We start from the raw sequence: 18917 nt of genomic DNA, 5'->3' as shown, positions 1-18917 counted from the left end.
TATTGAATTATTAGAACCTTTCTTAGTGGGGCGCCTGGGTGGCTCAGTAGTTAAGCGTCTGCCTTCAGCTCAGGTCATGATCCCAGGGTCCTGGGATCGAGCCCTGCATTGAGCCCTGCATGGGGCTCCCTGCTCCGCGGGAAGCCTGCTTCTCCCTCTCCCATTCCCCCTGCTTGTGTTCCCTCTCTCGCTATGTCTCTCTCTGTCAAATAAATAAATAAAATCTTTAAAAAAAAAAAAAAAGAACCTTTCTTTGTATGCAAAAATCAGTTAAGCCCATTCTTCAGGTTTTTCCTTTAGAGCACATGTTCATTTTATAAGTAGGGAAATTTCTGAAGTTAACTAAAATAGTGAAAATGTTTTCATTTATTATAACATTAAGTAACAAGTAGATCAGTAGAACATTAAACTTAAGATCACACAGACTCTTAACTCTGGGAAGAATATTATAGCTATTCTGGTCTAATTTCTGCATTCTGTAGGTAAGGAATCAATGGCCTGAAGAGCATCAGAGACTTGTTTGAGGTCACCTCCTGGGTAGAGGTACACCCAGCACAGGACGTTAGGCCTCATGACTTTCAGTCAAATGATTTTTCATAGTCCCTTCCATCACTGAGTTATTTTGAGGATTTATACGTTTTCTTTTCTTTTTTCTTTTTTTTATCTTATTCCTATTTTATTTTTTTTATCAAGAAAACTATTTTTTTCTTATCATGTTCAATTATCCAGCATATAGTACATCATTAGTTTTTGATGTAGTGTTCAACAATTCATTAGTTGCATGTAACACCCAGTGCTCATCTCCACACGTGCCCTCCTTAATACCCATCGCCCGGTTACCCCATCCCCTACCCCCCTCCCTTGTAACCCTCAGTTTGGTTCCCAGAGTCCAGAGTCTCTCATGATTTGTTTCCCTCTCTGATTTCTTCCCATTCAGTTTTCCCTCCCTTCCCCTGTGGTCTTCCGTGCTATTCCTTACGTTTTCTAATTAAACCCAGTGATTGTGAGCATTATTTTCTATTTATATAGTTTAAAAGAAATGTCTTAATGAAGGTAGAGCTCAGATGAGCTTGTTTTTGACCAAATGAGTGTTTTAAATAATCTTATGTTTCTAGTATTTTTAAAATTATTTTTTGACTTAATATTTACAGGCCCGATTTTCTAAGTGTGTGTACATAGGGCGAAGCACCTTCTTTACGATTACATTAAAGTGAAAAAAAACTGCTTCCCGGTTTGATGAAAGAACACCTTAATAGAAGGTGTTCATGCTTTCTTTAAATTTTAAAAAGTTTACATGTTATGCTTTTAAAAATGAGAATATTGATCTGTGTATGATTAGTTGTGAGTACTATCATAAGTAATAGTATTATTTATGTCAATTTATTGATAAATGTATACAACAGTGAACTTTCCACAAAAGTTTCAGGTTACAAATATATGGTTTAAAAATACAATCAATTTCATTTTGGGGTTGTGGGATTTTTTGCTCAACTGAAATACACATCAACTTAAAAATAAATGTAATAAATGCTATTACTTATTATATAAAGAATATAAATAAATGCCTGCAAGTTGGGAGTGTTTTTTAAGAAAATGAATAACAAATAATTTAAGCATAGTGTAGTATAGCTGTCAAGTGCCTCGTTTCCAGAGTCAGACCACCTGATTTTAGATCCCAGCTCTGTTACTTTTTAGCTGCTCAAGTTAGTTACGTTCAGCCTGTTTCCCCATCTGTAAATGAGGATTGAAAACAATGCCTACTTCATAGTGTTGATATGAATAGTAAGAGTGAACTAGCACTTTTAACAGTATGGAATATAGTAAGTACTCAGCTATTATAACTTATTTTTACGAGACTTTTAAAATCTAGTTTCTAGACCATGCAGTGTATGAACCACACTTCCATGGTATTAAATTATATTAGAATTCTTGAAAAGTTCATGGGAGTATAGCAGTGAATTGAAAGAAACATTAATCTTACCTGTACATTCATTAATTGGAAAGCAAAATAATATTTGGTTTTCCAAATGGAGCTTACGTTTTGGATACTTTTTTGGAGTCAGCTGGAAAGGTCACGATTAAAAAGAGAATGATACTTAGCATTTCTTAGATCACTTTTCATTTTTACTAACTTCTCTATGGGCTATCTACAAAAGACAGACTGTTACTGAAATGAAATTACAGTAAGAATGTTTGGTTTTCATTTCAGTGTATGCTGGAAAAAGTTGGAAATTGGAATTTTGATATCTTTCTATTTGATAGACTAACAAATGGTAAGTGAAGAATTTGACTTACTCAAATTAATGTGTACTCTAGATTCTGCATTGATGGTACAGCCCCTGGTGGGTTGTTGCTTTCATTTCTTTAGGTTGTGAGCCCTCTGCTGGCAGAACACCATTTTGTCCCTTCTTTGGTGACTGATCTATAAGCCCAGAGAATCACTCTCATAATTTTATTTTTTCATTACTCTTAGCAGTGATCAAAAGTTATAATCCTCACCCTAGCTAATGCTGCTATTATGAATAACCCAAAGTGAAATTGTTACCTCGTTATGTTCTTTATTTTTCTGTTTTGGTTTCTTTTGGATTGTGGCTATTTACAATGACATCTTCTGATACTGTATTCCAGGTTTGATAGCCACAGATATGTGGTAGATTAATGACATTTTGAGAGATATCCTTTCTTCCAACTTTGTGGTTCTCAGGTTTTTCTTTCTCTGAACACTTGAGAGAGAGGACATATTCTAATCAGTGGTTCCCTCTGACACTGCTTCTCCATGGTTGGATGGGGATGAGCTTGTAGCTTCTTTAGGAGTCTTATCAGAATCTATAGAATATGAGTGGTTTGAAAACACCAGGTGATTCTAATCTGTTTACCCCCTCCTGTGTTTTGTTTTGTTTTGTTTTAGGGGTAGGGGTCATGTTTCCTTATTCTCTTCGGGAACAGGAAAAGGATTCCCTCTGGGAATCATTTTTATTTAGGATAAAATTTTTGGCATAAAAATGGTACATGTAGTTCAACTAGCCTTTGTCCTTGTCTAAATATCTCTTTAATAAGTGAAGCAGAGTGGGCAGTACGTGGAGAGGAAGTCACTTCGGAGTGTTTAGAATGAAGTAATGAGGAAGTCACTTCGGAGTGTTTAGAATGAAGTAACAGCTAGGTAGTTCACTGCTGTATACTTGGAAATCACCATTCTTTTTCTTATTTTACTTTGGAATGAAGCTCATTTCATAAGGAAGCCAAATACAGAAAATGGACAAGCAGATACAACTTTATTCATCTTGAGACTCAATGAGGAACTAGCTTTTTGGAATTACTGTATGATTCCCCATAATCTGTGTGGCCCATGTAAGGTGCAGATAGCTTTGTAATCACCTTCCATTTGTCTGTGTGCCGTTGACAGAAAATAAATTCGACTGATTCTAGGCAAAATTGTAAAGACAATGAACTCTGTCTTATCAGCTTACCTCTCTCCTGCTTCCCTGCCCTTTTGTTTTTGTTTTTTTCCTATTCTGTTTCTCTTCCACCTCTCCTTTGCCCTTTGGTGACTGTTCTGTTCCTCTCCCTGCCCCCACTTTGGCATGTCCACACAGAAAATTTTCTAGTGTCATTTACACAGTTGTCCTTCCCTTTTTAAAAAAAATGTGAAGTATCATTTGACTCATCTAAGATCTGGGAAATTTCTTTTTTTCTAACTTAACGTGAATATTACTTCAGTTGTTACGTCAAAATAAATGTAAATAAAACAGTGCCACCCTTAGCACCTTCAAAGTTTAGCCTTTTGTAAACTGTGATAGCTCATAGCCTATAATTAGTCTATTGGGACACTTGTCACTCATCGAAATAAGTGATTCTTCTCTAAACTTTATTTCTAAAAAGTACGTATCCTGCTAGTCCGGGATCTTGGTGATGAAAGTAGAGTGAGGTTGACACTGTGTGGAATGGGCAGACTAGCTATTAGCTACATTAGTTAATTTAACACTTTGCTTTCACTTTAATCATCTCATTACTTTTTGTGGAGTTGGCCAGATGGTTTCTTCTTAAGGTTGATTGTTAGGAGTTAGCTACCCACCTATGATTTTTACAGATGGTGATACACATATTCAGTTAAATACAGCCACCAAAAAGTTACAGGAATTCTGTCCATGAAGAGATACTATTGAGAAGCAAATGGGCAGAAGAGAAAATTTTTTTAATTTTCAAAATTTAATTAGAAGTGCTTTCCTTTTTTAAACTGCTTAGCTTGAAATGAATTCTGGATGATATATGTATATGGTATCCAAGTATATAGTTTTCCTGTCTTGTTTATTGACCCAGTGCTTTCTTTTATTTCTTACTCTGGGCAATTCACCGGAGGACATTGTGGGAAGAGGCAAAACTCAGTGATTCCCACCAAGACAAATGGCCCCCAGCTTGCCCACTGCAAGGAAGAAAGCACTTGCCATCTGCTAGAGTACGTTCCTTTTATAGGAATGAGAGGTTATGTGTGAAATAGCAAGATATGGTTTGTCACCCCTGAAATCTGTCTGGCATGTGAGGGACCCTTGTTGCCATCCTGTGTTATGGCCTTAATCTAGATGCCTTTATTTCTTTTTCTTGTCTGATTGTTGTGGTCCATGCTTCCAGTACAGTGTTGAATAGAAGTGTCAAGAGTGGGTATCCTTGTTTTGTTCCTGATCTTAGAGGGAAAGCTTTCAGCTTTTCACCATTGAGTGTGATGTTACTTGTGGGTTTGTCGTATTTGGCCTTTTTTATATTGAGGTATGTTCCTTCTATACTTGGTTTGTTGAGAGTTTTTATCATAAGTGGATGTTGAATTTTGTCTAATGGTTTCCCTGCATCTCTTGAGGTGATAATATGATTTTTATCCTTTATTTTGTTAATGTGATGTATCATGTTGATTCATTTACAGATGTTGAACCATCCTTACATTCTGGAATAAAACCCACTTGATCGTAGTGTATGATCCTTTTAATATATTGTTGAGTTTGGTTTGGTAATATTTGGTTGAGTATTTTGCATAAATGTTCATCAAGAATATTAGACTGTAGTTTTCTTTTTTTGTAGTGTCTGTCTGGTTTTGGTGTCAGGGTGATGCTGGCCTTGTAGAATGAATACAGAAACATTCCTTTCTCTTTAATTTTTTGAAATAGTTTGAGAAGGATAGGTACTTCGTCTTCTCTAAGTGTTTGGTAGAATTCACCCGTGAAACCATCTGGTCCTGGACTCGTTAGTTGGGGGTTTTTTGATTACGGTGATTCATTTCATTGTCAATAATTGGACTGTTCAGATTTTCTGTTTCTTTGTGATTCAGTCTTAGAAGATTACATGTGTCTAGGAATTTATCCATTTCTTCTAGTTTGTCCAGTTTGTTGGCATATGCTTGTTTTATTAGTCTTGTAAAATCTGTATTGCTGTGGTGTCTATTGATCTTCTCCTCTTTCATTTTTGATAGTATTTACTAGAGTCCTTTCTCTTTTTTTTTTTCTTGATGAGCCTGGCTAAAGGTTTATCAACTTTATTTATCATTTCAAAGAATCAGCTCTCAGGTTTATGGATGTTTTCTATTACTTTTTAAGTCCCATTTCATTTATTTCCACTCTGATCTTTATTATGTCCTTCCTTGTACTTTGTTGGGCTTTGTTTTGGGGCTTTGTTTTTTCCTCTTTTTCTCATTCCTTTAAGTGTAAGCTTAGATTGTTTCTTTGATATTTTGTCTTAGTGCTTTTGGTAGGCTTTATCACTATAAACTTCCCTTTCAGTACTGCTTTTGCTGTGTCTCTTATATTTTGGAACATTGTATTTTCATTTTCATTTGATTCAAGGTGTGTTTGAATTCCTCTTTGATTTTTTTCATTGACTCCTTGGCTGTTTATTAGCATGTTGTTTAGCCTCCACATGTTTGTGTTTTTTCCAGTTTCTTTTTTTTTCTTGTAATCTAGTTTCATACTCTTGTGGTTGGAAAAGATACTTGATATGATTTCAGTGTTCTTAAATTTATGGAGACTTATTTTGTGGCCCGACATGTGACCTATCCCGAGGAATACAATGTTCCATGTTTACCTCAGAAGAGGTGAATTCTGCTGTTTTTAGATGGAATGTTCTGTATATATATATGGTAAGTCCATCTGGTCTAAAGTGTCATTTAAGACCACTGTTTCCTTATTGATTTTCTGTCTGGATGACCTAGCTACTGATAATAAGTGGGGGGGTATTAAAGTCCCCTACTAATATTGTATTACTGTTAATTTCTCCCTTTATGTCTGTTTATATTTGCTTTATATATAGGTGCTTCTATGTTGGGTGCATAGATATTTACTGTTTTTTTATCCTCTTGTTGGATTGATCCCTTCATCATTATGTAATTCCCTTCTTGTCGCTTGTTACAGTTTTTATTTTAAAGTCTGTTTTGTCTGATACAAGTATTGCTACCCAAGCTTTTTTTCATTTCTATTTTCATGGAATATTTTTTCCATCCCTCGACTTCCAGTCTGTATATGTCTTTAGGTCTGAAATGAGCCTCTTGTAGGCTATATATAGATGGGTCTTGATTTGTTTATCCATTCAGTCACCCTGTGTTATTTGATTGGAACATTTGGTCCATTCACATTTGAAGTAATTGTTAATAGGTACGTATTTATTGCCATTTTGTTGTTTTCTGGTTGTTTTATAGTTCTCAGTTTTTCTTCTGTTGCTGTCTTCCCTTTGATTTGATTACTTTCATTAGTGTTGTGTTTTTATTCCTTTTTCTTTATATTCTGTGTATCTCTTAGAAGTTTTTGGTTCATCATTACCATGAGGTTCATATATTACACATTATGTATATAGCAGTCTATTTTAAGATGACAGTCACTTAAGTTTGAACACATTCTAAAAGGACTACATTTCTACTCCCCCCCCACAACATTTTGTATTTTGTGTCATATTGTATATATTTCCTAAGTAAATATTGTAGATACAGTTGATTTTACTACTTTTGATTTTTAACCTTAATATAAGCTTTATAAGTGGCAGGTCCACTACCTTCACTATGTTTGCTTTTACTAGTAAGACTTTTTTCCTTCATAATTTTCCTCTATTTCTTGACCTTTTATTTCTGCTCAAAGAAACCCCTTTAACATTTCTTATAAGGCCTGTTTAGTGGTGATGAACTTCTTTAACTTTTGTTAAAACTTTAACTCTTTATCTCTCCCTCAGTTCTGAATGATGGCTTTGCTGGGTAGAGTATTCTTGCTTGTAGGTTTTTTCCTTTCAGTACTTTGAATATATCATGCCACTCTCTTCTGGCCTGCAAAGTTTCTGCTGAAAAATCAGTTGGTAGTCTTAATGGGGTTTCCTTTGTTCATAACTAGTTGCTATACTCTTGCTGTTTTTAAGATTCTTTCTTCATCTTTAATTTTTGACATTTTAATTATTTGTCTTGGTGTCGACTTCCTTGGGCTCATCTTGTTTGGGACTCTCTTTGCTTCCTGGACCTAGATGTCCGTTTCCTTCCCCAAGTTAGGGAAGTTTTCAGCTATTATTTCTTCAAATAAGTTTTCTGCCCCTTCCCTTTCTGTTTTCTCCTTCTGGGGCTCCTATCATGTGAATATTAGTATGCTTGATGTTGTCCCAGAGGTCCCTGAGACCTTTCTCATTTTTAATTTTTTTTTCATTATTGCTGTTCAGTTTAGATGGTTTCTACTACCCTGAATTTCACATCACTGATCTGTTCTTTTGCATAATCTAATCTGCTATTGATTCCCTCACTGTATTTTTCATTTTAATGTATTCTTCAGCTCTGATGCATTCTTTTTTATATTTTCTATCTCTGTTGAGTTCATCCACTTTTCTCTCAAGTTTGGTGAGCATCTTTATGACCATTACTTTGAACTCTTCATGAGGTAGATTGCTTATTTCCATTTCATTTAGTATTTTTTTAAGGTTTTGTCTTGTTCTTTCATTTGAAACATGTTCCTCTGTCTCTTCCTTTCCCTGCCTCTCTATTTTTGTTTGTATATATTAAGTAGATCAACTGTGTCTCCTGGTCTTGAACATGTGGCCTTATGTAGCAGGCATCCTGTGGGGCCCAGTAGCACAGTACGCCCTGGTCACTGTAACCAGGAGCTCCAAGGGTTTCCCCTGTGTGGGCTACATGTGCCTTCCTTTGTGGCTGGATCATGACTAATATGGGGGGCAGGGCTAGCCCCCAGTGTGGCTGGCTGTGACTATTGTGGGCACACTTGTAGACGGGCCTGCAACCCCTGCTAGGGCAGGTGCCACTTTGGTGGGGTGCCAGCCCCACTATGTGCAACAGGATGGGAGCCCCTTTGGAGGGGTGTCTGCCAGGGTGGGTAGGTTGGACTGGACTGGTCCGCAGGGGAACACCTGGTCAGGTGAGCAGCTCTAGCAAGGTAGATAGTGTCAGAACTGGTGCCTGCCAGCATCAGGCCAGCTAGACAGGAGGAGGGCAAGAAAAATGGTACCTTCCAGTGCTTCCATTCCTGGAGAAAGTTCCTACAGATCCCTGACCCTATTGCACAAGCCCTAAAATTAGTGAATTTCCTTAACTTATCGCCCAAGTAGTCTTTAAACTCTTGCCTCTGTGCTAGTCTCAAACAAGGGAGTTTGTGTGCAGGCCCTTTAAGAGTGGAATCTTGGCTTCCCATAGTCCTCCAGCTCTCCTGGAATTAAGCTTTGCTGATTTTCAAAGCTTCTGGACCTAAGCCCTGCTGATTGTCAAAGCCAGATGTTATGGAGGGTTGTCTTCCTGGTGCAGATCCCCAGGGCAGTGGGTGCCTGATGTGGGGCTTGAACCCTTCAGTTCTTAGGGAGGATCTCTATACCTATGATATTCCTCCTGCTTATGGGTGTGGGTTCTGACCAAACCACATCTCTGTTTCTCCTACCCTTCGTGATGTGGCTTTTTCTTTATATCTTTAGCTGTGGAAGAGCTATTCTGCTAGTCTTCAGGTCGTTCTCAGAGACTTGCTCTATATGTACTTGCAGTTTTGGTGTATTCATCGCAAGGGGTGAGCTCAGGATCCTACTACTCTGCCATTTTCAGCAATTCCTGCCTATTTTTAAATTGAGGTATAATTGATATATATAACATTATATTAGCTTTAAGTGTACAATGTAGTGATTTAATATATGCATATATTTAAAACATTACGAAAAGCTTAACATCCATCACTGTACATAATTACAATTTTTTTCTTGTGATGAGAACTTGTAAAGTCTACTCTCTTAGCAACTTCCAGATATGCAATACAGTATCTTTATTTTATTGTTTTAAGTAGGCTCCATACCCAGCTTGGAGGCCAACGCAGAGCTTGAACTCACAACCCTGAGATCAAGACCTGAGTTGAGATCAAGAGTCAGACACTTAATTGACTGAGGCACCCAAGTGCCCCCGCAATACAGTATTATTAATTATAGTCACCATGCTGTACGTAACATCCCCCAGACTTATTTTATAGCTGGAGATTTGTACCTTTTGACCCCCATCACTTATTTTGTCAACATTGCCAACCCTCGCCTCTGACAACCACCAGTTTATTCTCTGTATCCATGAGCTTGGTTTTTTGTTTAAGATTCCACATATACGTTAGATCATATAGCGTTTGTCTTTCTCTGTCTGACTTATTTCACTTAGCATAAGGCTCTTAAAATTAATCAATGTTGTTGCAAATGGCAAGATTTCCTTCATTTTTATGGCTGAATAATATTCCTTTGTATATGTATACCACATCTTCTTTATCTGTTCATCTGTCTACAGACACTTAGGTTGCTTCCATAACGTGGTTATTGTAAATAATGCTGCACTGAACATAGGGGTGCATATATCTTTTTGAATTAGTGTTTCCTTTTCTTGGGATAAATACCCAGAAGCAGAATTGATAATATGTTAGTTCTCTTTTTAATTCTTCGAGGATCCTCCTACTGTTCTTCGGAGTGGCTGCACCAATTTACCTTCCCCCGAACAGTGCAAGAGGGTTTCCTTTTCTCCACATCCTCACCAACAGTTGTTACTTCTTGTCTTTTTGATAACTTTTCTGACAGATGTAAGGTGATATCTCATTATGGTTTTGATTTGCCTTCCCTGATGATTAGTGATATTGAGCATCTTTTCATCCAACTCTGGGCCATCTGTGGGTCTTCTTTGGAAAAATGTCTATTCATATCCTCTGCCTATTTTTTAACTGGATTGTTTGCTTGAACATACGTTGTGAAATATGAAGGCAAGGTTGGTTGTTACAGCAGTAATAACAGAAAGATAGCTCACTTCTTCACAAATGGTTCCAAAGCGCATGGGCTCCTGTTCATATCAATAGAGTGTTATCAGGATTTTAATGCATTTTAACATTTAGTTTCTTAAGAGGTTTAAAAAATTTTTTTTCATTTAAAACCTGATATGTCAGGTTTTTAAAAAAGAATATCTTTTGGTCTTCTGCATCTTTTCCAGGGTTTCTCATTCAGATATTTTTCAGTTAATTTATATTTTTCCTCAGCCATGGGCTGCTGTTGACAGTTGTTTAGGCAGTTTTGGGTAATGAGTTTAGCCCAGTGGTCCTTTTTAATTCTTCATAAATGTTATTACTATAAATATGCAATGTGGGAATATTAAGTGCTTTATAGATTTTTGTAGGAATCATGGATTTCTTTAGAGAATATGAAAATCATGGTTATGTTATTGTTATTGTCTAAATGCTGACAATAAATTATAAGCTCATAACTCTTTAAAACTTACATTTTTTAAAATTAAGTTAATTTTTTAACATACATTTTTTTAAGTAACATATGTGTCCTATAGAGGAAATCTACGAAACCTCAAAATATAATAAAAGGTATAAAAAATGGAGAGTCACATCTTGGAAGAGAAACTAACCATTGTAACAATGGTAGTTTTTCCAAATTTAATTTCTATACTAGTGTTGACTCCGTTGTCAGTGACAAAGGAGTGGAAGTTGAGGATGAGGTAATCCCCACTGCATGTATCAGCTCTTTTGGAAAATTTAGTTATGTAGGGGAATAGAGAGGGTGACTCTGGAGGGAGCCAAGAGAGTCAGATATTCTTTGTTGTTTGAGAGAGAAGAAAATCTAGAGCATGTCCAAGTGCTCATGCTTATTGGAACAATATAGGGAACGACTGAGGAGAGGGGTATTTTGATTCACTGGGGTGGAGGAGGCATGTGGGGTGTGTTGGTAGGATATCCAAGCAAGGTTTCTGAGAAACTCTGGAGGGGTGGAGGGATTGGCTTTGAAAAGGAAAGGGAACTTGAGGGCTTGTATATTTTCTGTTGAAGTCTGAGCCTGTTGGGAATGAGGGGGTGAATGGGAAGTATGTCAAAAGTTTGAGAAGAGTAGAAAAGGCTTGAAAATAGGCATTTGAGGAGGTAAATTAGCCATTTCACTAGAAAAACATAGTAAGACTTCTATGTAGTGTTGACCATGAACTTAGAATCCTAGAATTCTGCCTAGTTTTGTGACCACTACCCAGCCCCCTTGCAGCTACTCAGATTTCTTGCTACAAGTGTGGGCGAGTCAAGTGGTCAAGTTCAAAGTTTTGATCTTGAAGTCATCGATCCCTCTTCCTACCTCTGTATCTTGAAGAATAAACACAAACTCCACCTAACACGGTGCAGCTAAGGCAGTTGACTTTGGACATTCTCGTTCAGTTAAAGCACCATGATAGAGGGATGGGTAGCTGAAGGTAGTGCAGCTATGTTTTGGGTGCTTTGGGAAGTTGCATTCAACTTAGTGTGGGACAATTTTCAAAGTTTTCTATTGATTGTAATTATTTTGGTGTCTTTCAAAAAATTGATCTATTTGAAAATGCTTATCTTATTTGGTTATAGAAAAACGAAACAAAGCCATTTTTTCCCCTTAGAATGGAAAAAAAGAGATGTGATATTTAAAGTTCATAGCTGGTAAAATAAAAGGATATAAATCTTAGATAGACAAAAAGTAGGAAGTTGTACTCTCCATATTTTATATTCAAAACCCATATTTGGAAGCACAATGCAATTATGCGAGCCTGTATTTCTTACTGATACCTCTTCTTCTTTCATTTTAGGAAATAGTCTAGTAAGTTTAACCTTTCATTTATTTAGTCTTCATGGATTAATTGAGTACTTCCATTTAGATATGATGAAACTTCGTAGATTTTTAGGTAAGTGATTTCAGCCCATTTAACAGTAATAAGATTTAAACTGTTTAAATTTTCATCAGTTGTATCAGTTAGCTATTGCTCTAAAACAAACTACTCCAAATTTAGTGGCTTGAAATGACACGCATTTATTTAGCTGCTGAGTCTCTGGGGCTGTTGAATGCTGCTTGTGGTCCGGCTGAGCTCATTTATGTGCCTGCAGTTGACGGCAGGTGGGCTGCTCCATGGGCCTTGCCTGGGACCTCAGCTGGGACAGTCGGCTTCGTGTGGCTCAGCTCTCCATGGTCTCCCATTAAATTAAAAGGAGGCAGAGGAGTTTGGCACCTTAATAAATTCACATTAAAAAACAAAAAAGGAGGAAATACTTATTTTACAACAAGCTGAGCTTGTTCAAGGAGTGGTGGCCAGTCTCCAGGAGAGAGCTGGTGACCCCAGACCCCCGGAACCCAGTGTCGGCACTGCTCTCCTTCACGCCACAACATCCTGTTGGCCAAAGCACGTCAGGTGGGGATGAGCACACTTCTCGGCCAGGAAGCTTTGAAGGTTCAAAGCCATGGCTGGAGAGCAAGGTGAAGAAATGGGACACTTCTGCAGTCAGTCTCTTACTTGACTACAGCTTTGTTATAAAGATGACACCGTTTCTGTCCTTTTTAAAAAGTTTGAAAGCTCAAACTTTAAAAAATCAGGTACATTGTGCTTAGGTGTTCTCTTTTTCTGATCCCAGAAATCTCTTTACAGTACACTTTAAAGATTATTTTTAATATGTTTAAACATGCATGGTGATATTTGCTTAGGACTGCTCTGCTAGGAAAAAAGTTGAAGTTTTTCACCAAATAAATACATTAAAAGAAAAGAAGCATGAGGATTATTTCTTACTTTTTTAAAGAAGAAGATACTATATTTTCTTTCCTTTTAAATACCAAACGAAGATAAACTTATTACCTAGGCCCTTGAGAAACTTTTCATGTATATTTATTTATAATTTATGTCTGTAATACTATAGTTATATATTATATAAATTATAAAACACATACAAGAATAGATACTAACAAGAGTAATGAAAAAGTTGTTTGAAAGGTTGGATTAAAGTAAATAGAGATTTGCAGTGCTCCTTCCTTCTCACCGGTAAATCGTAGTTTAGCACTGTGGAATTGGTTCACATTACTTAGTGATCAGTAGATTAGAGTGTTAGCTACTAGGGCCACGGCAGGCCTGATGGCAGTGGGGATAGCGCTACCCTAATCCTCGTCTCCTTTTTCATGAGAGCATAACAGACACTGAGCAGAGCGTAGGATTAGCAGAAGGTCCAGCCTTACTACTGAAAAACTAATGCCAGATCCGAAACTTACCTCATGGATCATGTTCATATACCCCCAAATGACTGTCCTATTTTACCTTCATATAGATTTTTGTTCACTGATAAATGTCTAGAATCTAAGACAGTACTTGGTCCAATAAGTATGTATTGAATGAATTGTAGTGTTTTTTAGTTAAACTGAGAAACTTTTAAAATTACATTTAGAAGAGGGGAGTTTGGCACAATGATAGATTCACATTTTGAAAGAGAAAAATATTTATTGTTTTGACATGAATACCTTCTGAAAATTTCAAACAAGTCTGCAGTCAAATGGTATTGATTCTTTGGTAAACATGTGACTTACGAGGTGATTATCATCTCTGAATCTGAATAGTTAGCTGATAGCCACATGAAAATTTTAAGTCGAAAACTCATAATCACCATAATTTTTGTACTTGTACATGCTTCTCACCTACAATGAAATCTGGGATCTTTTTTCTTTGCAGTTATGATTCAAGAAGATTACCACAGTCAAAACCCTTACCACAATGCAGTCCATGCTGCAGATGTTACTCAGGCCATGCACTGTTACTTAAAAGAACCTAAGGTAAGAACCTAAGGTAAGGTGCTGGGTGAAAATTCTAAGGAAATTCCTTTTCCTTAAATTAGTGATTTGACTCAAAAGGAGAGACTTCCTTCACAAGAATGAGATCTGGCTGGATCAAGTTTCCCATCGTGGTTATATTTGTAAGTGCAGCAGCTGGAGAACTGGGTGATTGTTGAAAGTGAGGCTGGAGAAGTCCAGGCAAGGTCCAGATCCTAGGCACCACCCCCCCCAGGGCTATGTTAAGACACTGGCATTTATACCAAGCTTCTTGTGAGCTCCATGAGGGCTGGATAGCATTAGTCCAGTTCAGTGAATGAATGGGGAGCTACAGAAGAGAAATAGGAGACTTTAGAAAACTATCCTGTGGTGTAAAAATGAATCTGACAAGACCAGGAAAATGGACGCCTGTCAGGAGCTGTTTGATTTCAATGCACTACGAAAGAGCCTGGTGGCCCAAGCTGGGACAAGTAGCCTTGGGGAAGGAGAGAGGTGGGTGGTCTGTAAGGTCTCTTGGGAGTTAGAATGCCCAGGTTATGGTGTCTGCATGCATGTGGGGGAGGGAAATAGGGAGAAGAGTCAATGAAGACTGCATGGGGCAGCAGAGTAGAAGGTGGAATTCTGTGAGAGAGAACGTAGAAAAGGGAGCAAGTTTTGGGGGTAAGGCTGGTAGAAATGAGGAGTTCCATTTTGGATATGTGGAATTAAACGTATTTGGGTGATATCCAAATGGAGATGTCGACTAGAGTTGGATCAAAGACTCTGGAGCATAGGAGAGAATCTGTTGGAGATACAGATGCGGGAATCATCAGCTGGAGATGGTAACAGAAAGCCACGTTTGCCCGTGGACGTTTCCTACCCGAGCGTTCTGCAAGTACATTGGCTTACTCTTAGCTCAGCTTCTAAACTCTTCTCCCCTGGGATCTGAATTCTGGCTAGACGTTAGAAGGGAAAGCAGCCTGACTAAACCAGTTTGTGCTAGTTGATGCCAACTTTGAGAATATAGCCATGTGGTTGCTCGTCTTCTGATTTTTCAAGAGATTGTGGAATATGTGAAAATACCCCAATTTTTAAAGTATATACGTCATGACTTTTTTTTAAAGATTTATTTATTTTAGTGTGAATGCGCATGCATGGGGGGGAGGGGCGGAGGGAGAGGGAGAGAATATCCCAAGTAGACTCCCCGCTTAGCGTGGAGCCTGACACAGGCGTCCATCCCACAACCCTGAGGTCATGACCTGAGCTGAAATCAGGAGTTGGGCACTTAACCGATTGAGCTACCCAGGTGCCCCACATCACAACTTTTTTAAAAAAGCAACTTTATTGTGGTGTCACTTATATGCAATAATAAAATGTATACATTTCATGGGTACAGTTTTTTTTTTTAATTTTAAGATTTATTTATTTGTCAGAGAGAGCGAGAGCACAAGCAGGGGAAGTGGCAGGCAGAGGGAGAAACAGGCTTCCTGCAGAGCAAGGAGCCGGATTCGGGACTCGATCCCAGGACCCTGGGGTTATGACCTGAGCCGAAGGCAGATGCTTAACCAACTGAACCACCCAGGCGTCCCTTTTTTTAAATTTTTTTTTAAGATTTTATTTATTTATTTGTCAAAGATCATGGGTACAGTTTTGACAAATGTATACTCCCAAGTGCCCCAGTCTTTTAATTGAACTTTAGAAAAACTCTGGGCCAAGCCTGAAGCCTCTGTTTGAGAGTTCTTTGGGAGAAATTAGTAAGTAATCACCATACAGTAAATGGAATGATGAAGGTTAAGTGTCCTGTTCTGTGAGACACAGGAAGTTAATTAACCTAGTGAACATGTCTGTGAAGGCTTCTCCGCTCCTGTCTTCCACTGGCCACACCCAACCAGAATCCAGGGGCGCAGAAGGTAGGGTTGATGCCAGGCCGTGGGCGCTGCGAGAGGGGCAGAGAACATGCAGGATGGGGAGGTTGTGGATAAAAATGAAGAACAGTCTTACCCGTGCGGCTCTGGCAATACTAATTTTTAAACACTTTTTTGCCCGTGTAACTCTGATAATTCTTCTTTTAAAAACTTTTCATCGTTAACATACTCAGTGAATTTAATCAAAGCTCCATTGAAGGAGACAGATAAAATCCCTGGGCCCTCAGATGCAAGAATTCCCTTCTCCTTTATTGTAGTTTACATTTTAAAACAGAATCCCTCAAAGTTTTAAAAGTGCATTTTAAAAAAAGCCTTAAGATTGTATCTTTTTTACTTCCCAGGCTTTCGTGTGGCATCATGCTTTCAAGTGCTTTCGTTCATTAATTAAGTACATTTTCCTGGTGCTAGGAATCCAGTGGTAAACAGGACAGGAAAGGTCCCAGTGGGGGAAGCAGTCATTAAATAAATGTTGACATATGGGACGCCTGGGTGGCTCAGTCAGTTAAGCATCTGCTTTCAGCTCAGGTCATGACCCCAGGGTCCTGGGATCGAGGGTCCTGGTCCAGGTCCTGGTCTGCATCAGGCTCTCTGCTCAGTGGGGAGCCTGCTTCTCCCTCTGCCTGCCGCTCTCCTTGCTCACGCTCGCTCACTCTCTCTCCCTCCCTCTCTGAAAAATAAATATCTTTAGAATGTTGACATGTATTGTTGTAATTACTGCCATGGAGAAAGTGAAATAGAGGAATGTGCTTTAGATTGACCAGTGGATGGCAAGCATTTATGGCTTTAGGTAGAGTGGTCAGAAAACACTGAAACCTAAAGGGAAAATTTGAGGGGGAGTCAGCCGTAGAAAGATGCAGACACAGAGGGCATCGTAAATAGAAAGGCTTAGATATAGTATTTAGTGAGAAACCTGCCTTCAGTTGTTATGTATGATTTCTGTGTAAGAGCTAATTCCTGGACTGTAGGTGAAAAAAATATTGAAAGCCCCCAAAATTGTCAGAAAGTTACGGAAAAGTTGCTTCTCTCTGTACTTGCATCACCTCTAACTTTAGTGTTTACTTTTATGTTTTCCTAGCTGAACTTACGTAGCTAACAATTTTGTTCCAGTTGAGCCTATTAGCACTTAATAGCAACAATAAAAACAGTGAGGTTTTTTTATCGAACACAGGAAAACTCACCATTACTAGTTTTCTGTTTGAAAAAGGGCCCTGACGATAGTTTTGCAGATACAGCTGAAGTCTGGCTCATAGACGTCAGATGATCTGCAGTTTCTTCTTCACATGACTTGGTACAGTCCGGCGTTACCAGATACAGTCACAGGAATGGAAATAACATTTGCCTTTGGTTTTAATTCACTTTTTAAAAAAATTGTATTAATGTCATTGACTTCTTTGTCTTTGTTATAAAGCTCATAAAGTTTTCTTTCTGATGAAAAATTTTTTACAAGCAGAAATGTTACATTTTTATTCAAGAATTTTTTTTTAATGTGGATTTGTTTTTTTGTTTTTTTTTTTTAAAGATTTTATTTATTTGACAGGGAGAGACACAGCGAGAGAGGGAACACAAGCAGGGGGCGTGGGAGAGGGAGAAGCAGGCTTCCCGCCAAGCAGGGAGCCTGATGCGGGGCTCGATCCCAGGACCTTGGGATCATGACCTGAGCCGAAGGCAGACGCTTAACGACTGAGCCACCCAGGCGCCCCATGGATTTGTTTTCAACTTAGAATTTACTTTCCCTTCACAGGACTTTTAAAAAATTCAGTTGCTCCTTCTCATGTTTCTCTTTTTAATGGTCAACTCTTAAATCTACCTGAGATTGTTTGATGTCCTGTGTAATGATACATTAATTTTTTTATTAAGTCTCATTCTGGATTACTATATTCTCCCAGGATAGTACATGTCTATTTTTCTGCCACTTCCCCTCTGTTTTAGTTACCATAAGAATATGATACCTCTGCATATTGCTTAATAAATTACGCGTTCATAAGGTGTCCACAGCCATGCCCACACGTCTCTGTCGGGGAGGGGAGGTTGTTTTAGATGCAGGCTGCCCACAGAGTATGCCTCCTTTGTATCTTGATTAGTAAGCAGGGCTTTAAACATCTTTTTTTTTTTTAAATGCTTTTGCATATCCTAAAGAAGAAATCATTTTCTTTACCATCCTCTCCATTCATTGAGCCTCTCCATACAGCAATTATAGGTAATACAAAATAATGCAGATTTCCTGCCTTCAAACAACTTAGTTTTCCAGGGGATTCAAGCCCTCAGATGGTGATTTTTTTTTTTTTTTTTCCAGTCTGAGATGAGCTTGACATAGGGGATGGAAAAAAGTCCATTCTGGTATAGGAAAAAAAAAGTTAGAATTTTTATCTAAATTTTTCAACTTTCACCTCTGTTTTATCATGTGCAATATATATTAATCCAGTATCATAATCAGTAAGTATAACTGTATTGGGGGTATATGGTCAAAATATTTTACTGTTAGGTAGGACACAGGATCACACAAGTGTAGAGAGCATTGCCCTAATGTTAACCGAAATAAAAGTGTGCTCTGCAGAGTGTTACTATGGCAGGGACATTGAGGTGTTGTAGGAACACAGATCAGTCATTTGTTTGCTCAGGGGCTGGAGGCAGAGAACAAGGTAGATCTGGTCAGAGGAGTCAGGCCCTAAAAGATGAGTAGAAGTTGGCCAGAAAATGAGAGGTGCTTGATGAAGAGCAGGTGATATACGCAGGTGATCATTTCTTACCATTGACAATTTCAGTTAGTTATTTTACCACGGATAGTTTCAGCCAGGTAATAAACTTACTTCTTGTGATTATTTTATTGTATCAGCTAAGATTAGCAATGAATATTGAAAGTAACATCATAATTGCTAGTTTACAAGATTGCCTTTTCTGAGGTGAATACATTGTGAACACTGTTCTGAATGTATCCATCCATTGGGAGAGGATTTTATTACA

General features: G+C 38.0%; 1 protein-coding gene across 5 annotated transcripts in view; it reads left to right on the top strand.

The window, feature by feature from the left end:
* PDE7A (phosphodiesterase 7A) overlaps window positions 1-18917 on the top strand; it is a 121900-nt gene that overhangs the window by 89696 nt on the left and 13287 nt on the right. For all 5 annotated transcript variants that reach the window (XR_004301430.1, XM_032421523.1, XM_032421522.1 and 2 more), the window contains exons 5-7: window positions 2210-2273; window positions 12059-12154; window positions 13955-14055. Coding sequence is in view for 4 of the 5 variants with exons in the window: in XM_032421523.1 (XP_032277414.1) it covers window positions 2210-2273; window positions 12059-12154; window positions 13955-14055 (261 nt within the window). In the remaining variant the exon portion in view is untranslated. The remainder of the gene's footprint in view (window positions 1-2209; window positions 2274-12058; window positions 12155-13954; window positions 14056-18917) is intronic.

This window comes from Phoca vitulina, unplaced genomic scaffold, assembly GCF_004348235.1.
Source record: "Phoca vitulina isolate PV1807 unplaced genomic scaffold, GSC_HSeal_1.0 scaffold25, whole genome shotgun sequence".
NCBI lineage: Eukaryota > Metazoa > Chordata > Mammalia > Carnivora > Phocidae > Phoca > Phoca vitulina.
The sequence above is the reverse complement of the archived record's forward strand: the minus strand, read 5'-3'. Positions and strand labels throughout refer to the sequence as shown.